The following is a 20,816-nucleotide window of genomic DNA, read 5'->3' as shown; positions in this document are numbered from 1 at the left end:
TTTTTTAAATTGCCAAACTGGTTTCCAGTGTAGCACAATTTTAAATTCCCACCAGCAATGTATATATATGATCCAATTTCCCTATACCCTTAATGGCATTTGTTGTTGTCACGATTTTTTAATTTTATTTTAGCCATTCTGATAGGTATGTAGTGATAGCTAATTGTGGTTTAATTCACATTTCCTTAATAAAATTAAGCCTATAGATCAATTTGGGGAGAACTGATCTTTACTATGTTGAACCTTCCAATCTATTAACATGATAATTCTCTCTGATTATTTTGGTTGTTTTGACTTCTTTTATCAGCATTTGAAATTTTCAGCCTACAGATAGTGTGCATGTATTGTAAGGCTTATACCCAAATGTTTCATTTTCTCTGGAGTGATTATAAATGTGTTTTAATTTTTGTTTTCACATGTTCATTGTTACTATATAGAAATAACATTGATTTTTGTGTTGATCTTTTAGCCTGTGACTTTGTTGAAACCACTTTTTAGGTGCAAAGAGTTTTATTTTTGTAGAATTCTTGGGAGACCATCTGTTCTTAGGATTTTCTTCATAAAAGTTTTTAAGTCTTAAATTCTCTTTATTTATTAAAAACCTACTTATATTTTCTATATCTTCTTGAGTCAGTAATTTGTGTCTTTTTTTAGGAATTTGCCCATTTAATCCAATTTATTTATTCTACAGGTATAAATTTGTTATATTTGTTAATTCTCTTTATTTCTGTGAGGTTGGTAACAATGTTCCCTTATTTGAATATTAAATATTTAAACATTAAAATATTTGAATATTTGGACACAAATTTAAAGAATCACAAATGTGTGATTTTTAAAATTATTTAAAAAAGAATAATAGTTATGGGTGTTTTTTATATGCTCTTTATTAAGATGAGGTTGTTTTTAGTTATTCCTAACTTGCTGAGAGTTTTAAAATTATAAATGAGTATTGGATTTTGTCAAGTGTTTTCTTCTGCATCAATTCATGCAATCATTATATTTTGCCTGCCTATTTTTCCCCCTCATCCTGTAACTTGAGGGCTTATAATGATAAAATTTGCTATGAAAATGGAATCTTAGTGGAAAGCAGGTGTAGTCATGACTGGGAAAAATTAACAAGAGTATAGGAAGAAAATAAAGTTTAAAAAATGGATTCGTAATAGAACAGAAATTCCTTACTACACATAAAAGTTTAGTGGGTGTCAGTGGCATTAAGTATAACAAATGACAGTATAGAAAAGGATATGTGTATATTTGAGTTCTGGAGCAAAGAGATTCAAGAGCCGCTATTAACTGAGGTTTCTGTGCCTTAAATTTAGTATCTTCATTTAAAAAACTAGTAAGTAGTAATATTTCATCAACTTTACAGGGACCTATAATCTAATCATTGTACCCCATTTTCACTGCCTTTCACCCTCATTTTCCTCCTTACTCAGTTTTTTTTCCCCCTCCTTACTTAGTTTTGATTCATGGTTCATTTTTACAATTGCTCCCTTGCCAGGAACATTTATCTCCCTTGCCCAGCTTTCTCTCTGATGCAGTTGGCTGGCTCTTAATTCTATTAAATCAAAATCCAACTACTCCAGGCCTGCACCCACATGGCATAGAGCGGCTCCAGAAAACCTTAAATTTGTGTCCACTAATAAAGTGTAAACACCTAGGGCCAATAATCATAAAACCTAACATTTTCATTTTCATTAGAATATATTTTACCTTTTCCTCAAACCTTTAACACCTCTTACCTACCCAGCTGAGAAAATAGACACAATTGGGAGATAATGTTCACAAGCACCCACTACCACATGTACCTACTTAACCGCCAACTGATCCATGAAGTAGAGAATATTTGCCTGTATTCTCCACTTATCACCTATTCACTCTTGAAACTTCTCCAATTATGCTTTGTCTCCAACTGTCTACTGAAGCCTGTTCATGTGAGGGTCCCTAATGGCCTCCACATGGCCAAATAAAATTCAATCTTCGACCACATGTCCTCAACTATCAGCAGTATAGACACAAAACCTTCATCTTCTCCCGTAAGTCTTTGCCTTCTAAAATGTCAACTCCATTCTTGTAGTTGCTCAGATGAAAATCCTGGTATCAACCATGAGGTCTCACACACACACACCAGGTACAGTTCTTTAGTAAAACCAAGTCACTTCTCACTGGCTCTGCTGCTACCTACCTGGTTCAAGACACAATCATCTCTGACATAGATTATTTTAATAACCTCAGAACTGTTCTCTCTCTTTTTAAAAATCTTTCAGTGAATTCTCATCAAATTCACCAGAAGAATTACTTTAGGACTCACAACAGATTGCAATTTGTCAGTTACACTCTATATCCCTTCTTTTAGCCCCATTTTACTTAGAAGTTTTTATTGCCTGTATCCCCACTAGAATGGAAGCTCCACGAGGGCGGGAATTTAACCCATTTGTTCACTATACCAAGAATAGTATCTTGCACACAGTTGTTTCTTAATAAATATTTGCTCAATAAATGAATGAATACATCTATCTATATATATATATATATAGAAAGAGGTAATATGCTAATTGGTCCTAACAGTGTCCCAATCACGACCAGTCAACAGGCTGTGCGTGCACAGGAGCTGGTGGGCAGGGACAGGAGCGGGGACTTGGGCAGGGACACAGATGGGGGGGCCTGCCTGGAGCAGACACAGAAAGGGGGCCATGCCCTAGCTGCTGCGGCAAGGCTTGAGCAGTCCTGGAGTGGATCTACTTAATTCCCTTTTAATGTGCATGAAGTTTGTGCACTGGGCCCCTAGTAAATAAATAACAAGGATGAATAATCTTGGGACACGTTTTAGAAAAGAAGCCTAGAGATACAATCCTTACATTAGTGGCCGTGACAAAAAGAGATCGATGTAAGTTGGGGAGCGCATTGCAGGCCCCTCCTTGTGGTGCCAGAATATCTAAGGACAGCTATCGTCCTTTGGTGGGGCAGATCCTGGGCCAGGAGAAAAGAGATTCAGGATCCTCATCAGCACAGAGGTATGGCTTATTGAGAGGACTACTGTATGAAATCAAACAATGGCCTCATACCAGCTATGCGCGAACACTGCATGATGGGAAATGACTGATAAATATGGTATGCAGTCCAGGCTGCAATACTCCTGACTTTAGAGATCTCAAGGGGAATGAAGATATTGGCAATGGTTTTCATAATGCCGCAAGTAGTGCTGCTTACTTGCTTTGTTTTTATCACCATCATCATCATCATCATCATCACCATCGTCATCATCACACAATATTTTATATATTTGAAAGGCACAACTTAAAAAGAATTTTAGACCTTCCTAGGATATTTTTTCCTATTCTTGAGTTGTTATATAAGTACCAAGGAAGTAGATAATGATTTTCTGAGACAAAAACCACAGTGCCTAGTGGCTGTATTTTTCTTAATCTTGATGGTACTGGACTAAATTTTAAAGCATGTGAAAAATTATCTTTTAGTTAAAGCACTGTTCACTTACTGTTTTGTTTACTGTTTCATCATCTATATTATTTCCTGAATGGCTATGGGGTAAATGAAGGCTACTCAGTTTTGTTTAAAGTTGTCTGGGCTTCTCAAAGATACTTCTCTCCAGGAGATTGCTGATTTCATAAGACACTTCCCTCCAGGAGATTATGAGATTGGCAGAAACCTAATTTGATGATTGGGAAGAAATTACAGATTTTTCTTAAGTGGTTATTAACAGATAAGCAAGATGTCTGTGACACTTCCTTTTTGCAAAATTTGATTTTTAAAAATGGGATTCAGCTCTTTCCCCTTTGCTTTTAGATACTTTATTTTTTATTACTGAGCTTTCTCTGATAGTCACTTTACTTTTCAGTTCTAAAGAGTCTGTGGGCAAAGATATTAGAAAAGCAAGTAAATCACCATGATGTTCTATATATTACCATTGCAAATAATTCCTTGAGCAAGAACTCTAGACTAATAAATGAAAGCATGTGGATCATTTAGAAAGGTTTTCTTTGTAGAACCAATTGCCTGGGAATTGAAAAATTCAAAGTGCTTTTTCATGATGTTATTTGAATTCATTAAAAAAAATTCACTTCATTTAGACCTGTTTCTGTGTCTCGTCAATTTGTCCTCCTGAGAAAGAACTGGAGGATATTGCACTTTGGGAAAAATTTAATTAAGTCAGTTCACAAAGGAACGCTAGAAGATAAAATTCCTTGGGCCCCATCCTGTTGGCTTTGCGGAAACAGCAGGAGGTGAAGCTCAGAGGCAGCCCTCAGTCTGCAGAGCAGAAGCTCCCCTTGCAGGCGGGCAGGAGCAGGAAGGCTGGGGAAGTGAGGCCGAGGTCAAGATCACAATGGATTCTCTTAATTTAATGCAGTTCCAGGTAGCTAATATGTGCAAGGTGTGTCAGGAGTATTAGTATTTTGAGCCTTAGGCAATCAGATCTGAGGGCTCATTCTGTTCATTCATAATGTGGATTATATTTTACTAGAGGCCCAGTGCATGAAAATTCATGCACTGGAGGGGGGGGGGGTCCCCTCAGCCCAGCCTGCCCCCTCTCACAGTCCGGGAGCCCTCAGGGGCAGGAGGTGACTTGGCAATCAGGGAAAGGCAATGCCCCCATCACACCTCTGCTGCTGCCACCGCCGGCAGCACAAACCTTGGCAGGCACTAGTTACCTGAGCCTCAGTACCCAGCCCTAGGCAGCCGCCATCCGAGGCTTGCTTATGCCTTGGGCCAGCCCTGGGCAGCTTGGGGGCTGAGGTTGACTGGCTCCAGAGGCAGGCACGTGGAGCAGCCGGGCCGCCTGGGGGCTGAGGGGACTGGGCGCTACCATCTTGTGGCTGTAGGTGCCGCCATCTTTGAGGGCGGGGCATTCAATTAGCATATTCCCTCCTTATTGGCTGTGGGCACCATCATCTTTGCGATGGCATGAAGGTCAATTAGCATATTCCCTCTTTATTAGATAGGATAATGTGGCTAAGACTTGATTATTTGCACATCCTAGAAGGTATAGCTCCTGCTCTGAACATTTAAAGGAAAACCTCTATAGAACTCTGAACATTAAACAGAGAATTACTACAGGTAAGTCTCATAGAAACAAAGAACTCATTCTATGATCATGGTTTTAGAATGATATATTGGAATGATTATCACATCGGCAATTTAATTAGACTATTGTGGCAAGCACTGAACATGGAGAAGTGGCACAGAGAACCAAGTGTGTACTTTAGGACCCGGCAGGTTAGCCTAGCGATGAACAAAACACTTTTATTCAGACCATACAGGAACATAAAGTGTGTGTATGGAGAATAATACAATAATTAATAAATAATAGTGCTAGAATAAACTCTGTGTTTTGGGTACTCACAAATATAACCTTACTTTTGCCCCACCCTGGATACACCTCTCTCATCTATTTATATCTATCTCTATATCTTTATATATAAGTATAGAAAATACAGACACAAACATACCCAAATAAGACATAATGGTCACAGAAAGTATCTGGAAACATTAATGTTAACTTGTGGACATACATTGATTTTAAACACATCCTTACTTTAAATAGCTTTGATTTTCTGTCTAGAAGACAAAAGAGAACATTAATTGCTATCACTTACTAAGTTTACCTAGTTGGATGTTAGCGCCTCTAAAGAACGAGTCAATACTCATTACTTTTCCATATTGGAAGATTAAAGGAATAAATGATCCTTTGAAACTAAAACTGAAATTCTCAGAAATATCAAGAAAATATTTTGCTCAGTCTCACTTTAACAGGCACTGAACAGAGATCATAAAAGCCTTTTGACATTAAAGTGAAAGGTTGTTGGTATATAATGTGACCCACTTAATTAGGATCTGCTTAATTTGTAACAGAGTAGATATAAAATGTATTTTGCTGCTTTCAAACTTTAGAAACCCCATATATTTAACATGAATATAATCAAAATGAGGAGAAGCAAAATACCTGGAGTTAAGCTGTGTGGTGGGGGAAGGTACCACTTACTCTAATACAGTAAAACCCCTACACTGCCAACAACAGCACAGCATGTCCCAGAAATCTTTTGGATGGCAATACACAGCAGCTTATTTATTAAGCTCTATTCAGCTTAAACCGAAGGAAAACACACCTTTATTAGTGAAGCTGAAGTTGAAGCATGATCAGAAAAGTCGTCATAATGTTTCACAATCCCAGATAAGAAAGTCCTTTCCCTAATTTTTTTTTTGGAGGGAGGGGCGGGTGTTTAAATTCTAACAACAAGGATACTAAGGTTAACCAGGCAAAGGTTAAGTGGAGGATTTCCTAAGGCACCTTTTAATTTGCTCTGGTACCAAATCCATAGGAAAACATGTATGTGTCAGAATGTCATGGACAAATTAAAATCTCAAAGGGTTCAAAATTAACAGCTAAAACTCATTTTTTGAATTGGAAAGCACAATATACTATTTTCGGAGAAAAAGCATAAGACTTGTGCACGTTAAAAATGATTAGAGAGTTAAATTCTAAGGTTTTTACAGCCTTGCTTTTAGTATTTGGCTGCTTTGGTTCTACAGTAATATTTTTGCAAGCCTATAAGAATACTCAGAATGCTTTTTGTTGTTTGTGTGCTTCCAGCATAGATAACTGATAGCTGATGACATTCAGGTTATAGGTTAAATATGGGGCCTTATTGCACATCCAGGGAAAATTACTTTTTGCATAACACATGGTACAACCTCCAACTCCTAAAAGGGCAGAAGGAGTTCAGATATGGACATTTACATACACTCTTAAAAAGACCAGATTATACGTGATTTTCACTTGCTCTGAAATAACTCCATAAAGGCATTTCAAGATTTACTTCTCTATTATACCACAAAAATGCTTAGCAATAAATTCTAACATACTTAGGTGTTTATAAGAGGAGAAACTATTCTTTTTTTTTGTTTGGTTATTTAAAAGATTATTATAGCATCTCTAATATATGGAGAATATTAGGGAATGTATACACATTTCCCATGTGTCTTCAATAAGAGATGTTTCAACATACTGTACTGAGTTTTCCTCATTCCTTTATAACTGCAGCATAATTAAAATAAACTAAGGTAACTCAATGTAAATTCAATCTGATGTGAGAAGGAAGCTGCACATAAGACTAAATCAGATACAAAAGTGTTTTCTAAAATAGGATTAAGCAGCGTTTCAAATCACCTACAATCAATTCTCATGGGACACTGTTGTCGAAATGATACTGACTTAAGAAAACATTTTTCTTATGGAAAAATAATAAGTCAGAGCTTGTCACTTATGTTATCCAAGACAAGTTTGGTGATTACCCTGTAAATGAACATCGATTTTTGTGTAGACTCTAATATTTCCAATCTCTGAGAAACTGTTCTGGTGTCCGGAATGTCCAATTGCAGAATTATGGCAAATATCTTTTAGTGAAGTGGCTGCTTCCCTGAGAAAACAAAGAAATTGCTTCACATATGAGTTTTACCAGACTATTTCCTAAGAGTAGTTTTAATGCAGCAGAGGAAAAGAAAACAAAAAATAAAGCCCAAACCTCAAAACCGTATACTATATTTATTGTTACTGGCTAACCCACAAGGTGGCACTAAAGAGAAAAGTGACAAAAGCGAAGATCACAGGCAACTTTTATACCAAATAAATTCTATTATGAGAATTAACCCTATTTCATGACATGACCATCCAAATCTTAACATGCTAATAACTCAAGACATTTATATGCAGGTTCCTTGCTTTTTTAACGTAAAAAAGTTTCATTCAATCAAATAGCTGGTTATTTTCAAAAGTTAGTAGTTTGAATATTTCTGTGTAATAGTTCTTTTGTGGGAAAATTTTTCTTTCCAGACACAGATTCCTAATCATTATATGTTATAGATTATGACCATTTCTTTTTTATGTTTTTTTAGAGTGCCAAGAACTTAATGCTTTTAATATAAGTGTAAAAAAAACCCATTTAACATCATATTTGTAGTATAATGATACATATAAACTTTTAATATTTATAACGACAAATAAATAACTTTTAAACCACCAATAAAAAGGCGTTTTAGCCAAAGACTGTTTGAATTCCAATAATTTCTATACATATTTCCAAATACCTATTTCACCTACTTTTCAGGATACTCGGAGAGTACTTCCTGGATGTGAATGGGGAAATGTTCTCAGAAAATCACACACAGAGAAAGAAGAAATGGTATGATTTTGGCATAGCGTTGGCATAAAATCCTGAAAGTAAAGAGTCACAAATGATCCTTAGTAATAGCTCCCAGTGATAGAAGGAATTAGGTCTTCTCTAGCAGACATTTCTGATTATGAGCAAGAAGGTATAGACCACTAAGAGTCTATTCTTCAGTTTACAATTAAGAGGTGTGTTATGCATAAACAGTCCTATAACTTTAAAGGAAATATTATAATTCATCTATTTTCTTAGTTTTTTTTTTAATTTATTGCTTAAAGTATTAATATTTTCTTAATTTAGAAGTAGGAATTCAATGAGTTGAAAACCAATGCAATTTTTAGTTTTACTATTATTGTGTACTATATATATATATATATAGCTTGCAAAATATTTTCTAACAAAATGTGTTGTTTCTCATTCTGAAATGATTGTATTTTTGACTAGAATACTGACTCAGAAAACCTGTATAATATGTAAAATACAAAAATCCCACTCTAGATCAAAATCAGCTCTCAAATAATCACATTCAGGTATATAACCTCAAGATTATTGATATTTTAATATCTAAAAGAGAAAAACTTTACCATATCTCTCCTAATATCTTCAGCAACCCATTTACAATGATCATTTGCTACTTAAATTTAAGAAAATATTGTAATTACCTCATTTAAATAGTGATAAATATTTAGTGATAAATATCTATATATCTGTCTCTCTGTAGGTTTTATAAGATAAACAATGTGTTTTATTATTAAATGGAAGAAGAGTGAATAATTTTATATCTTTATATGACTATACATTTATATACATGTGAGTGTGTGTCCTTGTAGTGGATACTTTTCATGGTTTGAAAGAGGTGTCGCCACTTTCATTTCATGTAAATTTGAGTTGTCAAGTAAGCCTGGGTCAAGAATATATTTTTTAATGCATTCAAGAGGTAAGATTTCTAAGGCATATAAACCATTTGTTCCACCGAATGAATATAAGCTTTAGTAAACTCTTTCAACTATTTAGTTCTCAATCCAGGATGTATAGCACTTTCCTTTTTAATTTCTGTCAGTACTTTATAAAATTATAACTATTTTTTTCTGCTTAGGATCATATTATATTTTCTCTATTCATTTCATTTAACAAATACCCACATCACACTCATCATGTGCCAGGCACAATGAGGGTGGAGACCACAGCTGTTGGGTTCAATGCTATAGCTCTAGCACTCTGCCTAGCACTGACTTCATAAATTATGCAGCAAATATCAATTATGCAACAGAGAGTTGACATGTAGCTTACCTTTCAGGAAGTAATATGGAATAATGATTAAATGTACAGGTAATGAAGTAATTCTAGGTTGGAATTCCAGTTCTGCTACCTACAAATTAAATGACTGGCCAAATCATTTAATTTTTCTGAGCCTCAGTTTCCACATTTGTCAAATGAGATAACAGCATTGACCTCATGAGGTTATTTTCATGATTAAACCAATATAACTTACACAGCCTACACAAATACCTGATGCAAGGTAACCCCTTGAAAAATCTTTGCCATTATTATTATTAATTCTTTTTGCCATATTTATTTAGAAACATAGATTTGAACAATTTAAATTCATGGTAAAAACAATATTGGTATAGTTAGTAGTATTTCTTGAACGCTGTTCAAATCGACTAGTTCAACAGAAACACCTCCGGAAAATTACCCAATTTCTTTTCTGCTTGTAGAATTTCACGTATATCACATTTGCAAGTTTCATACATAAATTGCAAACGTTTCTATGATACATTCTTTGCCTTTTTATGGAACTTTCTTACTGAGATCAGAAACCAAAGTGCCCACAGTGAACACTGAAGAGTTCTAATCTAGTGTTAGAACCCCCAAACAATAATACAGTTTTCCCGAGATCCTAATTCTCTCCTCTCTGGATATAACCAGTGGTAGAATTGGGAGTGACACTGTGGATATTTGGTTATCCTTCTCCTTATATGTGCCATAAAATACTCTTTTTACGCTGTAAGACTGGTTCTGTTTTGGTGTAAGATTAATGAGGAGACTTTCCTAGGGTGAGTAAGATGTAGTTTTTAATAGGTTAGAAAGTGTTTTCCTTTTACTGTTCACCTATTTTTATGTGAGAAAAAATATGACCAAATTTAGATATAATTCCATTCAGATTCATCTTTTTAAATACACAAAAGTCAGACAATAGTTAAATCAACGTGTTAATTGTAGTTGGCAAACCACAGACACCATGAAGTTGCACTGTCTTAATGATGGCTAATTTTAAACAGTTCTCTTTCCTCTTTCCATCATTAAGGTCCTGAGGCATGTTCTATCTAGAAGGGTATTTCTCATCTAAAGCTCATCAACAATGTTGACAGATTTTGTGGTCAAATGGTATGATATTTTGAAATTATGCATTAGACAAACATAAGTCTGCAATAATATGAGTTCCCTCAAAGAAAAAAAGCAGTGCAAGTGTGAGCAACCAAAGAGGAAAGACTCGGAAGCCAGCTCATTCACTGAAGGTAGTTCAAATAAAATTACATCAAATGATCACAATCTTAAATTTCAAACTGCTGTTTTATTATTGCCACATGGCGGCACCACCTTTGCTGGTAAACAGAGACTCCGCCATTCATTCAGCCATTCTCATCAGCATTGGTCTCCAGTGGTGTGAGGTCTTCAGGAACATATCCTCTCCTAAAAGATATCGGTCCTATCCTCACCGCCACAGTCGCAGGGGTTGGTTCCCCCCATGCGCTTTTTCCAGTACAGCATATTTTTATAAATTCTCTTCACACATAAAACTTAGTTTTTAATTACTTTGTTTGCTTCTCAATGAAGAAGATTAATTAAAAGTCCCTTGAGAGCATAATGAGACTAGTGTATAATAAGCCTTGGAATTTCTTTCAAAAAGTTTGAGGACTGGAAGAGTTTTCTGAGGATACCTCATCTAACTCCTATCATACAGTTTCTACATCAACAGACCAAGAGATGGAATCTAAGTAACTAGTTAGGATAATGTAGGGGAGTGAGGGCAGGTGGGACTTCGTTCTTTCTCCTGAGCCAACATGCCTCTGATACAGAGCACTAATTGCACTTGAAGGGGCTGAGGATACAAGGGCGCTTAGGTGTGCCTCCACACACAAACCAGCGTGCAAAGAAAAAAAAAAGCAGTCCAAGTGTGAGCAGTCAAAGACCAAAGACTCTGAAGCCAGTTCATTCACTGAAGGTAGCTAGTTCCTTTTGATTATTTATAGGGCCAAAGTGTAGATTTAATTTAAATCACTTCCCTTTGGCATCATGTATATTAAGCACTCAAACTGTTTGAACATTTACAAACCCCTAAATCAAATATGACTATAAAATGGCTTTGAAGACATTGATTAGCTTAAGAAAATAATCATAAAATTCTCCCAATAATGAATGTGTTTCTGAGAGAAGCATCAGGCTCTTTGGAAGTCTTATTCCACTACATGGCTCTAGTGTTGGCAAAGTCAAAACTATCTCAAATTTAGTGATCCATAACACTGAAGGCAACTTCTTCATAGGAGCAGTAGTGAATCATTGCTTTAATATTTTTGTTAGGTACACAATCTGAATTTTTTCTTTTTTAGAGTGTAGAATGGGCATTCTCCTAGCAAATAATATTTTACCAAAGTGCTTGCTTCTCAAGGGAAGGGTGCTATATAGTTTCAGAAAAAAAAAAGAAAAAAAAAGAAAAAGAAAACTCACTGGGATCCTCTTGTAACATCAAATTGAGAGAAAAAAAAATTTGTATGCACTTGGCTTTGCTATTGAGTTCACTGGATAAAGATGCACATTAGGGGAATCTATGTTTTAATGAGTTGTGTCCACTTCGTGTTAATAAGCTTGTGTCCACTCTACTTGGATCTCAAAGGTAACCCATCCAACAATGTAATCACAATCAGTAGAGACTTTACTAATTGGGAAATATAGCCTTTAATTCAGGAACATTTGAGAACTGCATTTTAGTAATTTCAAAAACACATAAGCTCATTGATAAAAACAAGGAAGACCAGAAAAGGCTTTTGAATCTTTTCTTGATTAAAAGCATTTTAGAGAAAGGTCTTAAATATTGCTTAGTGGGTAAGTTCTTCATTTAAACTGTGGTTCTCAGACTTCTGGGGGTGATCCCAGATTCCTCTAATAATCCAAATAAACTGAACCCATGGACTTTAGATCAATAATGCTGAACTGCCAGACTCATACCCTGAGCTCAGAGAAGTCTGGTAACCTGCTAAGAGTCACACAGCTCGTTATGCCTGCCTGTACTGTATTTCCTGATTCTGTGAAGGAAAGCAGCAACAACAAGCTAGTGAACCCCAGATCCTCAACTCTTAAAATGCATACAACCAGATACATATGGACAACAAGAGCACAGAGATTTAAAAACAGAACAGAAAAAAGTAACTTGAACAGAATGTGGCATTTCCCTTGGTCTGTTGCTAACGGCCCACATACAACATGCTTAAAAAAAACCCCACCCTGGCACATTTTTTCATCATCATTTAAAAATGCTTCAAGTGGACATTTAGAATGTATGGCAATGGGGCTGTATCCCATCTGGGGATAAATGGAAATGAGTTTTATGGACCAGGGCTAGGTTTTCAGTGGCTGTCCTGCTAAAGATGATGTGTATTTGGTCTCTTCTCTCTGGTCATGCTTTAAAGACAAACACAATATTTTAATTGTATATTTTCAGGACTCCAAAGCAAGTGACATTAGACATTCCTTTTTGTAAAAATAAATAAATAAATAAATAAATAAATAAATAAATAAATAAATAAATAATTTTTAAAATCCCTTCAGGATTTGAATATGTGAAGAAATATAAAAAGAATTCCTTCTTTCTCTTTTTATTCTGTGCTTTCTTTTCTTTTTACTCTGAAGCCCATCACACTTTGTTTATAAAAATACAGAGACTTCTGCCTCTTAGTTGTTACCATTGGGATGGCTCTTTTCTGAATATTGTCCCAATTAAGGTTTTTCACACAAATTCTAAGGATTGGATAGCCCATATGCTCATGTACACTCTACATATAATTTAAAACTTCTCTACACCTAGACAAGGGTCCATATCCAGCCAGTGGTCTAGAGACCTGTTTTGATGCTCCTGTTGCCAATGAACACTTTCTACTGGTAACTATTTAGAAAGAGTTTAAACAATTTTCATGACAACACTAAAAACAGCAAAAAAGTAATTGTGGCTAGTTGAAGTGAAAAACTGACCAATCATGGAATATATGTGTTCACTATTCCAGTAAGTCTAAAGGGGGCTCACCTTGCCAGTTTTGCTCAGTCTCAAGTTTTTAGCCCTGAATGTTACCCTGAAGGCATTGTAGTATCATTCCCCCAATCTAAAAATAGAAATTATTCCATGGGGGGTGGCGGGTGTCTTTTCTTTAGCCTTTACTTCCGGAGGATTCTAATAGTTCATTGCTAATCCTTCTTTTAATACTGCACACCTGGACACATCACACTGCATAATATACGCAGTTAGGCGTTGGAGAATTTATCCTACTTTACATACAAGCCTCCAAATCCTCTGGCGAGCTTGATGTGAAATCTGACACCGCCAAGGCTCCCCAGCAGGATCTGCCTTTGCTCTCGGTGTTAATAGCCTCAGGCTGCAAGGATTCCTCCGGGGAGACGCGGTGAGGCTGAGTCTGGAAGAGGGGTGACTGCGGGGCTTGTTGCGCTGAAGATTTACAATGTACTTCTTGCAGGCGGCTCAGCAACCCCCTCTGTGGCTGTGGGTGTCTAGTGTGACAGAGGAGAAAAGCTCTCTAATCTCCCAGTGCCTGCCTCAGCCTCTCCGCCGCTCCCCTCCCTCCCGCCTCCCCTGCCTCCTCGCGCTCCCTCGCTCTCTCCTTTGCCTTTCTGCGGGAGTTTCAGTCCCTGAATGCAGCCAGAGTAGCCTGGGCCATCTAGACCGGGAGCCTGTGCACACGCACACACGAGCACACACATGCACACGCACTCACACACACACACGCACTCTGGCTCTCCCCACGGGGATAGCGAGGAAACCCAGGGCGTCATCTACCTGAAGGGGATGGCCCGGTCTGGCACTTCTTGCTCACTTGTGTTCTCCGGCGGCCAGAGCCACATCGGAAAGGGGGAGGCTCGCTGTCCGGTCTGCAACCTTTCGCCGCCGGCCGCCGCCGCCGCTTAAAGTGTCCAGGGAGAAGAGAAGGCTCTTCCAGGACAGATTCCCGGCGCAGCTCTGCGGCCCTGGGACTTCACCCGGCTGGTTCACCCCAGTCGCTTCCTCCCCGGCCATCCGCTCATTCCCGGCTGCGGGGTGCCTGGCTCGGGCGCCTCATCTGCTGCTGCCGCCGCCTCTGCTGCTGCGAGCACAGCCCACCCAGAGGACCGAACGCCGCCGCTGGAGCGCGGAGAGAAAGCGGAAGCCCTAACTTCCCTCTCCACCGCTCCCAGTCCTTCCCAGCCAAGGACCCGTGGGAAGGCTCCGGCAGAGAGCCGGGCGATTGCTCGGCGCAGGGGAGGGCGAGCCGGGAGCCGCCGGCGCACAGGGGCGGGGGCAGCAAGTGCCCGGGCGCCCGGCGCTCGCCGGAGAAGTAGCGCGCCGTTGGGACGAGAGAGACGCTTTCCAAGTTGGGCGCGTCCCAGAGCTCGCCGCCCCGCGCCTCGGCCGCGGCTGCCAGGAGAGAGGCGGGGCTGATGGGGGGCGCGGAGGGTGCTGTCGCCCGCGGCTAGAGTCCGTCTTAAAAGCGCCCGGGCCAGCATCCCCAGGGTCCCGGCTGGCGTCGCGCCCTCTGGCCGCGTGCGCTCGCTGATGCCTGCGCTGGCGGCGGCCCGGGTGGCCAGCCCGCGGGGGGTGCTGGAGGGGGCGGGGGAGGGGGAGGAGGCAGTGTGATGGCCCTGGACGGCGAGCGGGGGGAGCAAGAGGAGGAGAAGAAAAAGAAGAAGAAGAAAAAGAAGAGGAAGAAGAAGAAGGAGGAGGAGGAGGGGGCTGAGAAGAGCCGCTCACCCTTCGCGGCCACGATGGGGGAGAACGACGCCGCGCTCCGGACCGGCGGCAGGGGGCTCTCGGACCCGTGGGCGGACTCCGTGGGGGTGCGACCCCGCACCACCGAGCGCCACATCACGGTGCACAAGCGGCTCGTCCTGGCCTTCGCCGTGTCCATCGTGGCGCTGCTCGCGGTCACTATGCTCGCGGTGCTGCTCAGCTTGCGCTTCGACGAGTGCGGGGCCAGCGCGGCGCCGGGCGCAGACGGCGGCCCCGCTGGCTTCCCGCCGCGCGGTGGCAACGGGAGCCTCCCGGGTTCTGCCGGGCGCCACCACCCAGCTGGCGGGGACTCCTGGCCGCAGGAGGCGGGCGGGGAGGCCACCCCTGGGACCCCGTCCGCCCAGCCGCCGTCGGAGGAAGAGCAGGAGCCGGGGCAGCCGTGGACGCAGCTGCGCTTGTCCGGCCATCTCAAGCCGCTCCACTACAATCTGATGCTCACCGCCTTCATGGAGAATTTCACCTTCGCCGGCGAGGTCAACGTGGAGATCGCGTGCCGGAACGCCACCCGCTACGTCGTGCTGCACGCCTCCCGGGTGGCCGTGGAGAAGGTGCAGGTGGCCGAGGACCGGGTGGCCGGGGCTGTCCCGGTGGCCGGCTTCTTCCTCTACCCGCAGACCCAGGTGTTGGTGGTGGTGCTGAACAGGACCCTGGACGCGCAGAGGAACTACAACCTGAAGATCATCTACAACGCCCTGATCGAGAATGAGCTCTTGGGCTTCTTCCGCAGCTCCTACGTGCTCCACGGGGAGAGAAGGTACGGAGGGAGGCGGCGCCCGGCAGCGCCCCACCCCACCCCACCAGGCTGCTCTAACCGCTGGGCGGCCGGCGACCCCCGGGAACCGCCTGGCGTCCGATACCCGGGCAGGGAAGGGTGGGGGAGAGAAGTGAGGTGGGGTAGGCTGATCACCCAGAACCCTCAGGGTCTCCCAGATGCCGGAGCTCTCACTGTTGCCAGCTCCACAAACTCACTCACCAGTGGCGAACCCCTCCCTGTCTAAGTTCCTTAGCCAGCCACCGCTCGCCTCTTTTTTTTTTTCTTTTTTTTTAAGGCTAGTGGGTAATCTGAGCGATGCCAGGGTAACGTCAAAAGTCTGCCAAGTTACCATCGAGGAAATACAAGTTAGCGACAAAAGGCCAGGGCAGCTGCTCAATGGGGAGATGTCAGCGCAGAAAAAGGCAGGGCAAATCCCCTTACCCCCCAAATGCCCACCTCGCCTATTATCTGGCAGGCACAGAGCAGAGAATGGGCTTTAGCTGCATAAAGTTTTCCAAAACTGGAAGTTGAGGTTTAGAGTAGTAAGAGAGAGCCAGTCCCGTGACAGACTAAAGGGGCGGGGCCGGTGAGTACCTCCGCGCCCGGTGCCCCCAGCTCCAGCCTAAGGCTAGTGACTTCCAGGTGTTTGTTCTGGAGTTTCTGACTCCTTTGGTGAAAGGAGGGAAAGCTAGTGGCCGGTCTCAAATGCCTTGCTAGCGAGTGCCTTGATGTTTAGATTTGGGCAGTAATCTTTTATTTTTTGAGAGTCTGGCTCCACTTGTTAGAGCTCAGACTTGGGAGTCCAACAGCACGGGGTTCAATCCCAGCCGCAGACTTGAGCAAACAGATTAATCTGAGTCACCAACACCTGACTACCTCTAGTGCTTATTGCGTAATGTATAACAGATGGGGAAATGAAGGCACAGAGAACTCAAGTAACTTGGCACGTGGCCCACAAAGCAGGACTGTGTGGCTCCAGAGCCCATGTTTTTATTTTTAATTTGGGGATGATAATAATGATACTATACTCAGGATTGTTGCAGGTGTCCATAAACTAATACACTAAAAATCACTTGACCCTATACCTGGCATTTAGAGTATTCATTGTAAATGTTAGCTATTACGAGTGTCCGTGGTAGTAAGCCATCAAGCATATTGCTGAGTGAATAAAAAAGTTATTCTTGCTTTTTGCCCTAATCAATGACTGTAGGATTTATGAACAACCAAAGAATGAAATTGGCAACCTTAGGAGTTGAGGCAGGTTGGATATTAGTAATGATGCCACTGGCAGAGCCTCCTTTGTTCTCAGGTCATTCTCCCAACTGCACAAAACTGGGCTCTGAGCAGCCAGGGTGCCTGAGGGCAGCAGGCTTGTCAGTGGAGAGCTGGGCCTTGAACTTTGGTTTTCTGATTTCTGGGCTAGGGCTCATGTTGTCTGAAAACTCCCAGAAGTTATTGTGTAAGAGGCTGGGGAATTTCTAGTGCGTTAGGAGAACACTCTATTTATAGAGTACTATGAAGTAACCTCATATAAATAAATTGTCCAATGCTTTAGTAGTTGTATGATAGTTAAAATCTATAAGTGAATGTATAAATTATTCATTCTCCTAAGATCAGATGTGGACAATTTAAATCCCCTTCCACCACTTCCTCCAACATATTCTAAGGCAGTGGTTCTCAACCTTCTAGCCCTTTAAATACAGTTCCTCATGTTGGGACCCAACCATAAAATTATTTTCGTTGCTACTTCATAACTGTAATGTTGCTACTGCTATGAATCGTAATGTAAATATCTGATATGCAGGGTGGTCTTATGCGACCCCTGAGAAAGGGTCGTTTGTTCGCCAAGGGGGTCGCGACCCACAGGTTGAGAACCGCTGTTCTAAGGCATACAGATTAAACCCACGACCATATCAAATGTAGGGTAAAGGCAGAGAAGGCAAATTTGCATGTTAGGTTTAGAAACAAACTAGCTGTATCAAAATGTCAGTAGTGGGAGCTGCATATCATTACTGATCAATCTGTGGTGAAGTAAGTACTTTCAACAAATCCTGTTTTTGGAGCCATGCCAAAATAGATTTGGTAGAACTGAGCTTGTTTTTGGTCAGTGCTTTCAAATTAACAGGACTCTTCAAAAAGACCAGATGTTTCTGCTTGACCCTAACTGATTTCTTGTGCCCATGGTGCATATTTGTATTCACACTCTCTTCTTAAGGCTTCTCCAAAGATGCAGATAACTTGGTTGAAAGTTTAGTGCATATGTGGCTAAACTCTGCATCCCAATAGAAATGTGGAATTCCATGTTTCTGGAGATCCTAGTGTGGTTTTATTTCTAAACAGCGTCTTAGAGAAAGTCTTGTTTCCCCCCCTTTTTTTGCCACCTTGCATACCAGAGTGAATATGATAATTTCTTGGATGTTGATAACTGGAGTTGATAAAGCAAAAGAAATGGAATAAACTATTTCACAGTTATCTCAACATTATACATATTAACCTTTATCTTTGATTGTTGTTATTACTAGAACAACTGGGAGCATTTTTAAACATGCCATTATCGGGAACTCGGCCAGGATTGAACTTTTATCGGTGATGTTTTCATCCCCAAAATGCAATGTAAATAGACATTTTCAAACACACTTTCCAAAAGGACACCGATGCAGACTCAGACTTTTCGTTTGATTAATGATTAAATATCTTGGTTTCTAGTAAGTCATCATTTTTGCCAATTTAATTATCAGATAATTTCTGCAATGAAAATAAATACTTAATCTGCCGATGAGGGGTCACGCTAAGCAACTTGAAATATTTAAAAGAGTAATACTACAAGTCAGTCCCCTTCACCCGTGTGGAAACAACTCCTTTATATCCCAATCTGATTTTCCAACCCCTTGCTCAGAGGTCTGAGAGAAACAATTTGGGTGGGGGCAGGAAAATTAGATTTCACCATGTGCCCTGTACCTTTGAGCTCTGGAAGGTTTTGGAGGGGGCCGGTCCTGTCCTACAGGGAAGACTTCCCTTTCCTGGCTCCCATACTGCCCTGGAGAAAGGTTGGAAGACAAGTTCCCCATTGAAGCCCAAAGTTTCTCTATTTGAGGCAAATCCTCTCGTTTCTGTTGGCCATTTGGCTAAAGGGAAAATGTATCACTTGTTGAATATTGCAAATAAATAAATAAATTCTCTTAAATTTGAAATGTTTACACACAGCAGTAAATTATCTCCATTAGGCAGAATACACAGTCGCTTTTTCCTCAAGTGAGTGTGTAACAGGCAGATAAAAAGGGTGTGTATTTATGCCATAGAATTCTATAGTAGAATATACTTGCTCAGAATTAGGTAAAATGTTCATTTACCTGAAGTAATTGCCGCTTTTGGGTAGCCAGATGGTGAGCATACCCATGTTCAAAGTTGGGTACCTTAATTTAGATCCAGATGGTCTGATTGAAAGAGGAGATTTACCAAAGTAAATGAACATTTTATTCACTTTCAAAAGGGAGACTGTTTTTCTTTGACAAATCTTTGATTGGGTCTATAACATGCCACAGTGCCAGAAGACAGCATAAAAATAGGTCTTTTTCTATCAAGGATTATTTAGAGAGAAACTGTGATCTCCAAGTAAAATGGGAAAATAACATTGCAGTTTTCTAAAAGAATTGCAAAAAAAGACAAAAACAAACAAACAAACAAAAGAACACACACACAAAAAAACCCAAAACACGCTTTCGTGGAGAGCACAGAAGTTTTTATGGGTAGGCACTTGATCTTTTGTTGTATTAGTATATAGGCTTTCATCTCTTGTCCTTTTTTTTTGAAATGAATTAATTAGTAATCATGATATTTAATAAAAGCAAGAAAACTACCACATTGCTTTTATGTTGAAAGAAACTTCATCTCTCCCAGTCAGTCCCTCTGGTGAGGAAGTAGCTTTACATGAATAAGTTGCTGTATGTAGCTTTTTGCCCCCTACAGAAGGCTCTGAATGGAAAATTCTGTGAGAACTTTTTTATATGGTTCCTTAATGGACTTAGCTCATTGTTTTCCTGTCAGGCACACATAACCATATGGCCAAATTGAGTCCAATGCTGCTGAATTTTGGTCTCAATTCAAAATGCCACCACTAATCTAAATCTAGAAAATATTTTTAAAAAAACTTTTGACCATTTCATGAATCAGTCAGGGAGGAAAATCCATAAAATGGTGTTTGCCTTGCCGTGTTTTTTTCCATGGTGCCATCTGATTTGATCATCCTTGAGGGTAATAAAGTATACAGTTTCTCTAAAAGAGTTAAATTAGTTCACCCATGTTTTTATTTATTCAGAGCAATTCCAAACAGGGCCTATTTGCTCTGGATCTCTTTCAAGCAAAGCAGGCCTGTGACTGGCTTCCCTGCATTTGTTTGGTCTGCACAACATGTTTATTTCCTTAAACCAAAGTTTGCCGCGGAGTCTGTGGATGGGTTTGAGACAACAGTACCAGGAATCAGTGTAGGTTTGCCAGAAGGTGGTGACATTGGTTGATAAGATCACAAGACTAAGACTCATTTACTTAAGCATGACTTCAAAGAATGATATAGAAAAAGTGAGGAAGAAATGATTTACCTTTAATGCATACGTGTTTTATAGTCTGTAAGGAAGGGCATCCCTCCGTCACCCCGTATTCACCCCCCAGCGATAATCATCATCATCGCTGTCAGTGTTGCTTTCAATTTCATTGCGTGTCCTTTACATCCTTTCAGATTTGCAATAGTGGCTGGGTCCCTCCAGATTTTCAAAGTCCCATGCAACCCTGTTTTCTGCCACTAGGGAGTGGATGCTTTCTCCAATAGAGAGAATTT

The 20,816-nt window shown here is 40.5% G+C and overlaps 2 protein-coding genes across 3 annotated transcripts in view; one reads left to right on the top strand and one right to left on the bottom strand.

Annotated features, from left to right (window-relative positions):
* LOC308513336 (uncharacterized protein) overlaps positions 1-15,008 on the bottom strand; it is an 84,343-nt gene extending 69,335 nt beyond the window's left edge. The window contains exons 1-3 of one of the 2 annotated variants that reach the window (XR_013995527.1): positions 14,245-15,008; positions 8,114-8,227; positions 6,107-7,433 (exon numbers count right to left, since the gene is read on the bottom strand). Coding sequence is in view for 1 of the 2 variants with exons in the window: in XM_081083288.1 (XP_080939414.1) it covers positions 14,245-14,309 (65 nt within the window). In the remaining variant the exon portion in view is untranslated. Of the gene's footprint in view, positions 1-6,106; positions 7,434-8,113; positions 8,228-14,244 lie in introns of those variants that run through there. The other variant, XM_081083288.1, reaches the window with a different exon arrangement.
* Positions 14,628-20,816, top strand: part of TRHDE (thyrotropin releasing hormone degrading enzyme) — a 378,007-nt gene continuing 371,818 nt past the window's right edge. Inside the window, exon 1 of the mRNA XM_081083285.1 lies at positions 14,628-15,985. Coding sequence (XP_080939411.1) covers positions 15,078-15,985 — 908 coding nt within the window. The 5' untranslated portion in view covers positions 14,628-15,077. The remainder of the gene's footprint in view (positions 15,986-20,816) is intronic.

This window comes from Myotis nattereri, assembly GCF_964212035.1.
Source record: "Myotis nattereri genome assembly, chromosome: 2".
Classification (NCBI taxonomy): domain Eukaryota; kingdom Metazoa; phylum Chordata; class Mammalia; order Chiroptera; family Vespertilionidae; genus Myotis; species Myotis nattereri.
Note: the sequence above shows the minus strand (reverse complement) of the source record. Positions and strands in the feature narration are given on the sequence as shown.